Here is a 14578-nt window from a genome sequence, read left to right as displayed (position 1 = left end):
GTATCTACAACATCTCTCTGGGTTATTACATTGTGCCCAGCATTTGTGACTAGTGTCTCCTTAATAGTTATTTATTCTTTCATGAAGTTCTAAACATTCTTGTTATTCCCTTTAACACCTTTGGCCTTTATTCACACACTGTGCTTTTTCAGTTGCCTTCTTTGTCCTCTCATAGGCTCCATGTACATGTGGAGAGCCAACGGTTAGACATTTTTGAAAAGCCACATTTCCCAGTGTAACCATGCCTTAGTGGGTCATAACTGAGGATGCCAAATTCAGAACGAACTGCTGAGAAATAGGGCGAACACAACCCAAAACTGGTGGCTATTTTTTTATAAGATGTACCAAAGCAGCCACAAAAGTAAACTCCCATTTCACCACTCCAGCTAACAAGAAAGCATAAAGGCAGTTTCCTCAGGCATTCCAAATCTTATATCACCACCAAAAACACTGGATTCAGTGATGAGTGGTTCTTTATGACCAATCTCATCAAATAATAAGTTCTTCTGATCCCAAAGGACCAGCCACACACCCAGGTCAACATGTAACTCAGATCTTACCTAAAAATCATGCTGATACCAATCCTTTAGTATCTATAATCTAAAGGTTTATTCATAAAAAAGAAAGAAAGGTCAGAGTTAAAATTGGTTAAAGGAATCCATTACATACAGTAATGGCAAAGTTCTTGGTTCAGGCTTGTAGCAGTGATGGAGTAAACTGCTGGCTTAAGTCAAGTCTCTGGAGTACACCCACAGCTTGGATGGGTCATTCAGTCCATTGGTCAGAGCTTCAGTTTGTAGCAAAGTTCCTCCAGCGGTAAGAAGCAGGATTGAAGACAAAATAGAGAAGATGCAGCTGCCTTTTATAGTCTTTTTTCATGTGGAGGGCATCCCATTATTCTTACTGTGGAAAATTACAGTAACAAGATGGAGTTGACTTGTTCATGCATTTTGCCTAGTCATAGCAGGACATTCCATGTAGATGGGCATCTCCCATGGTCCATTGTCAGTAAAATGTTCTTTCGATGGGCCACTCAATTTGAACAGTCCCTCCAAGATGTGCTTGCTAGTTACTTTGTGGGCATTACCCCAGGAGCAAACATTTGAAATCCAAGTATAAAGACAATACTTATAACTTCACATACAAAAATGATACATGCACACAGATAGCATAATCATAACCAGCAAAACATAACCTTTTCATAGATGCCTCAGTTGACAACCTTTGTACAATATTTTCTGCAAATATATAACAGTGGTTGCAACAATGATATATAGGGTCATATTTTAATCAGATAACGCCAGTACCATTGCTCTATTTTTTACCGTTTATTAGTAACTTAATTTCTAGAGAAATAAACTCACACTTCATCTCACTAGAGCTGAATGGCATTTTTTGACTGAACCTTTTTTCCCTCTTAAAATGCAGATTTGGGTTGACTGACAAAAATGGCTATTTTGGGTTGATTTTAGAAAAAAATTTTGGGTAAATTTTTTTGGAAATGAGAGCTAGATTCACAAAACCAATTAGAAGGTTCTGCTGACCCTGTCTCGTGGAACCAAGAGCTCAATGGTTAGGCCACTCTCTTGCAATATGAAAACCCAGGTTCAAATCTCCCCCCTCTTAAACAAGGATTTTGTCTCCTCCAACAAAGATGAATGTCCTGAGTCTCAAGGCTGGTCTTCACTACAGGGAGATCTATTCTGTTTAGTGAAGACCTGCTAAATTGACGGCAGAGTGCTCTGTGGTTGACCCCAGTACTCCACCTCTCTGAGAAGAGTAAGGCAAGTCAACTGAAGAGTGTCTCCCGTTGACACAGCACAGTGAAGACAGCAGGGTAAGTCAACCTAAGCTATGTCAACTCCAACTACGTTATTCATGTAGCTGGACTAGTGTAACTTAGGTCAACTTTCCCTGGTAGTGAAGACAAGCCCTCAGGCTAATGGGTGGGCCTCTGTCTCCTTGTAAAGCTGTTCCACATTGTATGAACATTTAATTTGACCCCAAATGATTTTTCTGATTCTTTGATTTGCCAAAATTCCCCTTCCCTGAAAAATTAGTTTCAGGTTGACACAATTTTATTATTATTATTTTTTTTTTTTCAGAACCGCAGGTGAACTGAAAAAAAAAAGCCGTTATTCTCATAGCTCTATATGTAACCATATAATTTACTTTCATGCTTGAATAAGTACCAGTTGCAGGACAAGGGGAGAAATGTTATTAGTTGGATTCTAGACTTTGGTGATGTTCTTGGATCAAACAGAATGTTGTGAAACCAACTCATCCACGAATAGCTTGGAGTTTCCAAGAAATGTGAGATGTTAATGGATGTAATCCATGGTTCTGACCTGGATAGATAGATAGATAGATATTCTCAGAGAAACAAGGTAGGTGAGATAATATCTTTTATTGGACCAACTTCTCTTGATGAAAGAGACAAGTTTTCAAGCTTACAAAGAGCTCTTCTTCAAGTCTGGGAAACTAACTCAGAGTGTCCTAGCTAAATAGAAGGTGGAACATATTGTTTAGCATAAGTAGATAACACATATTTTAAGGGACCATTCAAGGTGAAGTGGCCTGTTAACACCCCTCCACTCAGGGGAAAGGAAGGGAGGAGGTGAAACAGAGAGGAGTGAACAGCAGCTGTGGGGGACAAGTTGTTAGTGGATTGTAGATTGCTGTAATAAGCCATAAATACAATGTTTCTATTCAGTCCATAATGTCTTAGTATGTTTGGACTGAAGTGTTTGGGAAACTTCATTTGAATTTGTGCATACCATTTTCTATTGATAAATGACAGACTTTACACGAGTTTGTATTGTCCAGGAGGGTGCTGGGCAGTACAAGACACACATTTCTGGGGGAAAGTCTGGGACTGGAGGTTTGCCTGTATTGCCCTCGAGTGTAATTCACAAATAGCTGGTTCTAGTACTTATACAGTATAGCTGGGAGTGATTTACATGCTGGAGGCTGGGTGTGAGCAGATGAGGAGTGGTAGCTCTCACAGGCAAGTAGTGTAAAAGGCACCCCAATTTGGAGAACTGAGGGAACACAACAGTCCAGCTAGTACCCTGAGTAATGCCACAGTGGCTTATACCTTTCAATATTCCTTTTCATTTAAGTGCTGTATATGTCAGATAATTATTGCAGTTTAGTGATCATTTAGGAAGAAAACAATCAAAATCCTTCATAGCTCCTGTACATTTGGTGGACATGTTCTGCACATTCTTTTATTATATCTAATGGCTTTCATTTCATATCCTTCTGGCCTTACAAAGGAGCAAGAGACATTCGTTTGAATAAACGTTGAAGGAACAAGACATTATACACATACATATAGGGCGATCTTATCTTGATAAGTTTATGAAGGCTGTCTACAACGGTATATGGACCATCCATGACTTGCTATTAGCAAATGTTTCCAATGACCAGAGATGGGACACTATATGGGGAGGGCTCTGAGTTACTACAGAGAATTCTTTCCTAGGTGTCTGCCTGGTGGGTCTTGCCAACATGCTCAGAGTCTAACTCATCATCATATTTGGGATTGGAAAGGAATTTCAACCTGGGTCTGATTGGCAGAAACCGTGGAGGTTTTTCACCCTCCTCTGAAGCATGAGACCTGGGTCACCTGCAGGTTTAAACTAGTGTAAATGGTGGATTCTCTGTAACTTGAAGAATTTAAATCATGATTTCAGGTCTTAAGTAACTAGGCCAGAGGTTGGGGTCAATTACAGGAGTTGGCGGGTGAGGTTCTGTGGCCTGCAACGTGCAGGATGTCAGACTAGATGATCGCAATGGTCCCTTTTAAGCTTAAAGTCTATGAGTCTATGTGTCAGTCATTGTCATCCAAATGGAAAGGGCAAATGGAACTTTAGGACTCCAGGATGGTAGCTAAGGATACAGGGCTAAGGTTTTGAAAGGATCCTATAACAGATGTTAGCTGACTTTCAATTGGACTCATGCTCCAAAGTCATTTAGGCATTGTTAAGGATTTACCAATATACTTTCAATGGGATTTGTACTCCTAAATAATGTGTGTGCTTTTGAAAATCCCACATTTGTATCTTTCAGTGTGATAGAAACCACAGATGGGATTTTGAAAGGGTCTTAAAAGAACTGGGTATCTAACTCCATTAGGCTCCTTTGAAAATTTCAAGCAGAACCTACCTACTATTTCTGCATCTACTATTGTTTGCTGCCCTTGTCTGCATTATCAGATTTCTCTCACTCTTGTTCATGTTAAGTGGGAATTTACACCATGAGTAGCTTATTGTACCTGAAGGGACATAAAGAGTAAGTTGCTACTCATTGAGTATGGCAGTAAGTAGAGCCAGAGGGGTTATCTAGACAGATTCACCCATCCTTACTCATGTTGAGAAAACATATGGTTGTAGTCACGTTGAAAATTCCTCTCTCTCACTCTCTTTCTCTCTCAGTCAAAATATATACACATCCATCTATATGTTTATCAATCTCTTCCTAAATTTTAATTCTCCATTGGACCGAAGGAAATCTATATTTTGATGGAGAAGTAAAACATCATTATCAGCGGAAGCAGCAGCATTGATTGCATGGAAAAGCATGATTTGTTTCTTTCAAATCAAAAACAACAAGGCTAACCCCTGATACTTGACACCATGCAAGTCTCAAATCAAAGCAAAATTTTGATGGCAATTTTGCCAGGCCAATTTAGATAGACAAGTTGGGTGAAAACTATTTTTTCCTTCACATACATCTCAGTATGTGTTCTAAATAGCTAGAGAACATAATTACAAACAAAATACACGAGAGCGTATTCCACACCATACATCCATTCTGCAATGGAGCTTAAAATTTGGTTAAGATAATTAGGGGGACGTATCCATCTATAGAAATGGCAAAGCTAGCAAGTCTATACCTAACAAGCAACAATGAACTCTGGATCTTATCCTGTAAAGTAATTAGTGGTCCAACTTTCACTGAAGTCACTTGTAGTAAATATAATCTGGATTAAGGTCTTAGTGGGAGCTTTACAAAAGTACATAAATGATTTAGGAATACACATGGTATTGGAAGTAAGTGGGAGTGTGCCTCCAACTGGCAGAGATGATGAAGAAAAATCTCACCCCCCCCTCAACAGTGCTCAGCCTTGTGGACCAAGCAACTGGAATTAGGTGCCTAAGTATGTTTGAAAATCACTCTAGGTGCCAATTTACATCTTTAGACACCTAAATACCCCTTAAAATCTGGCTCTGAGTCACTTCTGAAAATAGCACTTAGTTTTCTAGGTCACTTTTACCTTTAGTCTCTCTGTGCTGTAGTTCCCTACCTGTAAAATAGCAATAATAGTACTTGCCAACCCTACGAGGTGGGTTGGGAGGATAAAAAAGTTATAGATTGTGAGATAGAGAGATGGACATGTGATCCGTACACCTTGTGCCTGTTGTCCACACTGCATTGAAAGGTGTACACAGCCCTTGTGCACCATTATTATAAAGTATAATGATTCATAGCATGACGTTGCAGTCTATATGATTTTATAAAAATATGCTAACGAGTGAATATAATGTAACTGGAATATGCTTCAGGCAAAAGGTCTCTTGTAAGGTATCATTACAAATCTTATAATCTACTGACAAGTTTCAGAGTAACAGCCGTGTTAGTCTGTATCCGCAAAAAGAAGAACAGGAGTACTTGTGGCACCTTAGAGACTAACAAATTTATTAGAGCATAAGCTTTCGTGGACTACAGCCCACTTGCATCCGAAGAAGTGGGCTGTAGTCCACGAAAGCTTATGCTCTAATAAATTTGTTAGTCTCTAAGGTGCCACAAGTACTCCTGTTCTTCTTTTTATAATCTATTGAGTGTGTTCATCCTATTTCTATAAATGTATCACTCTTGTATCTAAAACTAGAAATATGAAATATAACTCTGAGGGCCTACTGTTATTATGCAAAGTTTGGGCAATTAATGGTGGCTTGGAATCTTGATGGCTTCTATCAACCAGGACAATTGAATGTGGATGGCTCTGTTTGCAGGCAAGCCTTCCTGTGAGTCAGGCTGGGAGGAATGAAGACTTGGGGTCTTACAGTGATATGTGATCATGTCATCTGAACTGAAATCCATCTTTAACCTGGTGCTTTTCCATTGGGGGGTGGGGTGGGAACCCAGAGGGACAAAGGATTCCCGCCTTATGCAAAAGATATATAAATGGGTGGAACAGAGCAATGCTGAGAGCCGTCATGAGGAATCCCCTAGCTACCACCTGAGCTGGAACAAGAGCTGTACCAGGGGAAAGAATTGTGCCCAGGCCTGGAAGGTGTCCAGTCTGAGGAAAAAAACTTACTGAAGCATCTCTGAGAGTGAGATTATCTGTATTCAGTATGATTAGACATAGATTTGCGTGTTTTATTTTATTTTGCTTGGTGATTTACTTTGTTCTGTCTGCTACTATTTCAAACCACTTAAATTCTACTTTCTGTATTTAATAAAATCACTTTTTACTTATTAATTAACTCAGAGTCTGTGTTAATACCTGGGTGGGCAAACAGCTGTGCACATCTCTCTATCAGTGTTATAGAGGGCGAACAATTTATGAGTTTACCCTGTATGAACTTTATACAGGGTAAAATGGATTTATTTTGGTTTAGACCCCATTGGGAGTTGGGCATCTGAGTGTTAAAGACAAGAACATTTCTGTTAGCTGCTTTCAGTTAAGTCTGCAGCTGTTAGGAGACGTGATTCAGACCTGGGTCTGGGTTTGCAGCAGGCTAGCGAATCTTGCTCAAACCAGGCAGGGCACTGAAGTCCTAAGCTGACAGGGCAGGAAAGCAGGGGCAGAAATAGTCTTGGCACATCAGTTGGCAGCTCCCAAGGGGGGGTTCTGTGATCCAACCCATCACACATACATCATGCTACCAAGAACAAAAACAGGGTTCATTTCAAATCCTATACAAAATCTTTCATCCTCATAAACCCATCTGATATTGAGACTACCAGCCTTTATTTCTGCTCTGTAGGTGTGTGATATCGTCAGCAGAGACTGAACCCTGGATTTATGGCTATTAGCCAGGATGGGCAGGGATGGTGTCCCTAGCCTCTGTTTGCCAGAAGCTGCGAATGGGCAATGGGGAATGGATCATATGATGATTACCTGTTCATTCCCTCTGGGGCACCTGGCATTGGCCACCTTTGGTCTGACCCAGTGTGTCCATTTTTATTTTCTTACGGAACTGAAAACATTATCGTCTCTTGACTGAGCCAGAAGAATGGTCACATGAGTTGAGAGGTAGACTCATAAATGTAATTCAGCCACTAGAGGGGGATAAAGAGCTGCATAGTATTGTTGTGGTCTACAGCTGCCTTTTCTAACCACCATTTTATATGGGGAGACACTTAGATGGGAAATCAGAAGAATGAACAGTGTTTGTGTCAATGACTGCACAGTCAATAATCAGGCTTAATCCCCCCAAATTGTACCTTTGATGCTTAAAAGCATTTTACAAACATTATCTATTTAAATCATCCAATCACAACACCACTGTAAGGTATAGTTGCAAACCTAAAATATCCAGCAGGAAGGAAATGTGTCTTTATTTCTGGAGCCCAGTTGCATGCAGTGAAATTAACCATGCAGAGTAGACAATCCTCTGATGGAGAAATGAAATTATAAGACTTCAGAATTATAGGTAAGTATCCCTTTCCCTATTTTACAGCTGGGAAAATTTAGTGACAAAGAAGGAAAGTGACTTGAGCAAAGCTACAAAACAAGAGATTGTATTTAATGGATTTATATCACAAGTCTGAAACATTTGAGATAGTTGGTAACAGTCATCTTTCTTTCTTTCTTTCTTTCTTTCTTTCTTTCTTTCTTTCTTTCTTTCTTTCTTTCTTCTGAAACATAGTTTCAACTGGTTCCAAAAATTTCAGCCATTTAGGAAATCAACATTTGACCAGTTAGAAAGTCCTGCATGAAGACATGCACCTTGCATCTTTTTCTAAGGTTCATTCTGAGTCCCATTTCCACAGGAAAGCAAACACCAGAGCTCCAGGCTTGCTATGGAACCAGTCTAGGTTTGTCCCATCATGCCCTATTTCCCAGGGTATGGAAGCATTTTCTTGATGGCTATCTTGACATCTTTATTCCTTAGCGTGTAGACTATAGGATTGAGAGTTGGAGTCACCAGGGTGTACAAGGTGGCTATAATCTTGTCCCTGTCGAAGGAGTAGCTGGAGGCTGGCCGAATGTAGGTGTAGATGACAGTGGAGTAATAAAGAGACACCACAATGAGGTGGGAGGAGCAGGTGGAGAAGGCTTTTTTCTTCCCTTCTGCCGTTTTGATCCTCAGGATTGCCCTGACAATGAAGCAATAAGAGACACATGTCAACAGGAAGTCCCCCATAGCTAGGAAAATGTCTGCTGTGAAGACCATGACCTCGTTTAAATACACTGAGGTGCAGGAGAGAGCCAGCAGTGATGGGATTTCACAGAAAAAGTGGTTGATAACGTTGGGCCCACAGAAGCTCAGCTGCAGCACAAGGCCAGTGTGCACCCACGAGTTGACCACAGCAATGACTATCACTAGGGCAGACAGGCCCACACATACAGTCTTGTTCATCATGATGCTGTAACGCAAAGGGTGGCAAATGGCCACATAGCGATCATAAGCCATGATGGTGAAGAGCACCATCTCAGCCCCCAAAGACCATGTGAAGAAGTAGAGCTGGGCCATGCACCCAGGGTAAGAGATAGATTTACTCACAGCCACTAGATTTACCAGCATATTGGGGATGATGGTGGCGGTACAGATAATGTCCACCACAGCCAAGTGGAAGAGGAAAAAGTACATGGGCCTGTGGAGCTTGGAACTGGAAAGGATGGCAGCAATGATGACTAAGTTGCCCAGCATGGCGATGATGTAGATGGAGAGGAATAAGATGAAGAGTGGAACCTGGAGTTCGGGTTTACTGGAGAGTCCCAGCATGATGAATGTGGTCATGATGCTTTGGTTCTTCATTCCTGGAACTCTGGAGATTGTTATGGGTGAAGGCATTAGTTTCTGAAACTTCTCTAGGACTTGCACGGGACAACTCAGACTGAGATATTCAAAGCTTCCTATGGGGAATAGATGCCCAATTTTCATTTAAATCCCTAGATGCAGAGTCTGTTGGAAAACAGAATTTCAATTCCATGGGAAATACCAATATTTTGGCATTGGTTTTCATCCTGAATTGGGATGAAAATTAAAATATAATTTTTCTTTATTTATTTTGTGAAAAATTCTGAAAATTGTCAATTTTAACCTCTATATATGACTGAAAAAAACTATTGACATATCAAATTTTATTCTGAATCAACCTTTTTTTCTCAAAGGACATTAAGATGACACACAAAATAAAGTTTTGTTCATAAATCAGCATGTTGATTCAAAGTTTTGATTTTGAATCAATATTCCAAAACAAAAGTTTAATTTTGTTTCAAAATGTTGATTCTAAATTAAATTTCATATTTCATGGAACATTTCTTGAAAATCCAATCAAAATTTTCAGTTTTAATTAGGGCTGCCAATTAATCGCAGTTAAATCATGTGATTAACTCAAATACAAATTAAGTTTGTTAAAAATTAATCTTGATTAATTGCAGTTTTAATTGCACTGTTAAACAATAATAGTACACCGATTTACATGTATTATAAATATTTTGATGTTTTACTACTTTTTCAGATATATTGATTTCAATTACAACACAGAATACAAAGTGTACAATGCTCACTTTATATTATTTTTATTACAAATATTTGATAAAAAGATACGAAAGAAATAGTATTTTTCAATTCACCTCATACAAGTACTATAGTGCAATCTCTTTATCGTGAAAGTGCAACTTACAGATGTAGATGTTTTTGATATATAACTACACTTAAAAACAAAACAATGTAAAACTTTAGAGCCTACAAGTCCACTCAGCTCTACTTCTTGTTCAGACAAGTTTGGTCACATTTACAGGAGATAATGCTGCCTGCTTCTTATTTACAATGTCACCTGACAGTGAGACTAGGCATTCCCATAGCACTTTTGTAGCTGGCATTGCAAGGTATTTAAGTGCTAGATATGCGAAATATTCATATGCCCCTTCATGATTTGACCATCATTCCAGAGGACATGCTTCCATGTTGATGTCGCTTGTTAAAAAAAATAATGCATTAATTAATTTTGTGACTGAATTCCTTGGGGGAGAATTGTATGTCTCCTGCTCCATGGTTTTACCTGCATTCTGCCACATGTTTTGTATGGCAACCTCAGATGATGATCCAGCATATGTTCAATTTTAGAACACTTTCATTGAAGATTTAACAAAATGCAAAAAAGGTACCAATGTAAAGATAGCTACAGCAGTTGACCCAAGGTTTAAGAATCTGAAGTGCCTTCCAAAATCTGAGAGGGATGAAGTATGGAACATGCTGTCAGAAGTCTTAAAAGAGCAACACTCCAATTCGGAAACTACAGAACCCAAACCACCAAAAAATAAAATCAGTCTTCTGCTGATGGTATCTGACTCAGCTGATTAAAATGAACATTCATCAGTCCGCACTGCTTTGGATTGTTATTGAGCAGAACCTGTCATCAGCATGGAAACGTCCTCTAGAAAGGTGGTTGAAGCATGAAGGAGCATATGAAAGTTTAGCATATCTGGCAAGTAAATACCTTGCAATGTTGGCTAAAATATTGTCATGCAAACACCTGTTCTCATTTTCAGGTGACACTGTAAATAAGAAGAGGGCAGCATTATCTCCCAGAAATGTAAACAAACTTGTTTGTCTGAGCGACTGGCTGAACAAGAAGTAGGACTGAGTGGACTTGCAGACTCTAAAGTTTTAAATAATTTTATTTTTGAGTGCAGTTATGTAAAAAATAATAATTCTGTATTTGTAGGTTGCACTTTGACAATTAAGAAATTGTTCTACGGTTCTTGTACATTTTCCAACAGGAAAATTTTTCAGCTGAAAAATTTCAAAGAGCTCGCTGAGAGGACTTTGAAACTCTCCACCTTATCTTTTATAGATCAGTTAGTTAGCATAATACATGACACACACTGATCAATGAGTTACCATGCATTCAAATCCTGAATACAGCTGGGTGGAATTTTTTGACTGAAACTTTTTTTTTTTGGACTGAAAAATGCAGATTTGGGTGAACCAAAATATTTCACACTCTTGGCTAATTGTTCCAGTTGAAATTAAAATAAAATTTGGAAATATGAAAATGATTCATTTTGACAATTCTGACATTAAACATTTTGACTTTATGGGCTAGATTCAGGCACCATTCACAAAGCTGGAAGAAGAGGAGATAGTGATGATACCTCTGCCCCACTTCTACCCAGAGCTCTCAACTGAAATAGAGACCTAGGCTCAAATACCCACTCTAGAGCAAGTATCTCACCCCACATTGTTTTCTTCCCCCATGAATTCCCCAACCAGCAGGCTGTTGGGATGGTGCTGTCTCTAGCTCCCCTGTGGAAGCTGTTCCACTTCATATAAAATAATTGACTAGATATTGGGCCACGCAAGAACATGCAAATAACTTTATAGCCTTACGGTTAGGGCATTTACCTTGGATGGGGACACCTGGAGTCCTTGCTCCAGTGCATATTTAATTTTATGTACAAAGTCGAACAGCTTCAACAAGAAAGATTGAGAAAGGGTTGCTCTGAAATACCCAGTAGCCCACTGATTCAGGGACTCACCCGAGAAGAGAGACTGAGTTTGAATCTCTGCTCTAGAGCAGAGATTCAAACATGGGTCTCCAACATCACCCATGAGGTTATTGGCAATAAGAGGGATACTACTTCCTCCTCATTGCGTTTTTTTTTTTTAATCCAGCTATTCATTTTATTTGGTTTTATTAAAAATGCCCAACATTAAACATTTAATTTCAGGTCAAACAAAACAACAATATTTTTGCTAATTTTTCAATTGTGAAAAAAAATTCATTTTCAATTAGAGTCAAGCCATTTTATTTTATTTTATTATGTATATATCAGTTATTTGCACATCTCTAGCCCTAAGTACCCTCATTTCCCATTAGCTGAAATTGTGGTTAGAAGTGCTCACAATCAGGGCCGGCTCCAGGGTTTTGGCCGCCCCAAGCAGCCAAAAAAAAAAAAGAAGCCGCGATCACTATCTGCAGCAGCAATTCGGCGGAAGGTCCTTCACTCGGAGCGGGAGTGAGGGACCGTTCGCCGAATTGCTGCCAAATAGCTGGACCTGCCGCCCCTCTCCCGAGTGGCCGCCCCAAGCACCTGCTTGCCAAGCTGGTGCCTGGAGCCGGCCCTGCTCACAATTTCTTCTAACTGCAATGATTAGAGTTCATCTCTCTCTCTCTATGTTGAAATATTTTTTGTTCTGCAGGATTTGGAAATAAAACACAATTTTGTATTGATTTTTTGTGGAATAAAAATAAATTATTGATTTTGGGGGGGATTTGGTTTGTTTTCCCCCCACCCTCCCCCACTTTTCCATAGAAAAAATGGGGATCAAAATTATTCTTTGTCAAATCAAAAGCAAAAGTTCCCCCCAAACATTTGCTTTTTCCCCATAAAAAGTGTCAAACTCCAGTACCTTAATTGGTGGTCAGTGGGAGCCAAACTCTTGACTTTTTCAGTGAGCGCCAGTTAGGACCTGAACTAACAGGATGGCTCCTTCAACTGCTACTTGTAGTAGACTCATCTCCTGGGGACCAGCCACCTTAGGAGAACTCATAACACACAATGAACAGTGCACTGCATAATCCCTTAAAGGGTTTTTTAAGTGTGGTTCTGTTCTGGAAAATGATTTGGTAATAGTGCCAGTCATTATAGTAAAAAGCTAGGGGACAGATCCACAATTAATGTAGATAAAAATATCTCCATTTAAATAATTGGAGCTACTGAATTGTACACAACATAAGGATCTGAGCCAGAATTTCTTCAACCATAGCAAATCAAATGGGATATTTTCCGCTACTGTCCTTCAAAAATCTAAAGATTTCTGCTGTTTGTATTTCCTTCTTCAGACATTCATCATAAATGGGGCACATGTAAAATGTTCTAGCAGCATTCTTCATTCTAAGCACTGTGACCGACTCAGGCCAGAAGGATATAAGAGGGTAGGGGAAGGCAGGTATATCAACCTCAGAATGAGCAAATCCCTGTTCCCTGGATAGCCAAACAAGGGCTACTCTAGGCCAATCTAGACACCTGATGCCAATTTAGCCAGTTAAGGTTGTTAGGCTAATGCCGGCACCTGACCTCAATTAACTGACAGAGGGTCAGGTAAGACTGTTAGGCTAATGGAGACAGCTGGAATCAATTAAGGTCCCACTTATACTGCTTTAAAAGCTCTCCTTTCCAGTTTTCTTGAGAGGAGCCTAGGTGAACTGGAGGAGCGGAAGCATTACTGTACCCTGAGGTAAGGATGAAGCTTGGAAAAGGGGAGTATGGGGAAGTGGCCCAGGGAATCAAAGCAGTGTCAGTGGAGGAGGGAAGCCACTAATAGCTGCTATCATTAGGGTCCCTGGGTTGAAACCCAGAGTAGAGGGCGAGCCTGGGTTCCCCCTTTCCCCTCCCCGCCCCCATGATCTACAGAAATCCCTTTGAAAAGGGAAACAGACTTGGATCCAGGCAGGAGACCAAACTGTGCCTAAGGAGCTCTAAAGAGCAACAGAGACTGTGGGTATTCCACCTTCCCACCTCCCATATAGGCCTATGATGAAAGTAGCTCAATAATCTGTAACCTTTGCTGCCTTACTGGGAAAGGGAGGTTATATTGAGGGCCTCAGTGAGCTTCTGAGGCCACTATATCTGCCAGGAAGTGTGGGACCCACCAATACAGGCTTGGAACTTTGTCACAGCACATAGAATATCTGTGGAAACTATAAATCTCTACAACTGGAATCAATATTGTGTGTGTCCATTACACACAGTGCATGTGGTAAAATGAAGGCAATTTCATTTCAGATTTCTGACCTTCAGTGTTATGTTTCTCTCTCTCTCTCTCTTTCTCTCTCTCTTTCTCCATTGAAACTCACCAATGGGAAAAATATAATTTTCAAATGTAAAGCAGAAATATTCTTCTACATAGCAGCCTGGCTGTCTCAGTACAGTACCTGGCAAAGTGGAGGGCCCTGATCTCAGTCAATTTCTGAGTGGAATCAAAAAAAGAAAAAGGAGGCAGTCTGAATTAATTTTGTTCTATATCATTATGGGCAAAATGTGTTCTAATGTCAATGAAAATTTTGCCATTAAGTTCCATCAATATGAGTAGCACATTTGGTTCAATTCCTTGCTTATCTACAGATTAAGTAGCTAAGACATTTGACAATCATGTAAATGCTCACATACTAGTTCTGGTTGCTGCTCCTGTTCTCCAATGTCAACTGTGGTGTTAGAGGAAGATTCTATATAGTAATCCTGGGAAATTGTTGATTAGATTATTAATAATAATAATAGGAGTAATTCCAGTTCTAGCACAGTCTGCACATCTCTAATGTATCCCTTATGCCAATTGTAATTCATCTACAGAGTGCATAAGAATGGTTAGGCTCAGATGAGTTTTCA

The 14578-nt window shown here is 39.7% G+C and overlaps 1 protein-coding gene across 1 annotated transcript; it reads right to left on the bottom strand.

The window, feature by feature from the left end:
• Positions 1-8072: 8072 nt before the first annotated feature.
• LOC128846905 (olfactory receptor 13G1-like) lies at positions 8073-9011 on the bottom strand. The gene has a single exon (XM_054046174.1). The coding sequence runs from the start codon at positions 8997-8999 to the stop codon at positions 8073-8075; it is 927 nt and encodes a 308-aa protein (XP_053902149.1). The 5' UTR covers positions 9000-9011.
• Positions 9012-14578: the final 5567 nt, after the last annotated feature.

Source organism: Malaclemys terrapin, chromosome 12 (assembly GCF_027887155.1).
Source record: "Malaclemys terrapin pileata isolate rMalTer1 chromosome 12, rMalTer1.hap1, whole genome shotgun sequence".
NCBI classification, from domain to species: domain Eukaryota; kingdom Metazoa; phylum Chordata; order Testudines; family Emydidae; genus Malaclemys; species Malaclemys terrapin.
The sequence above is the reverse complement of the archived record's forward strand: the minus strand, read 5'-3'. Positions and strand labels throughout refer to the sequence as shown.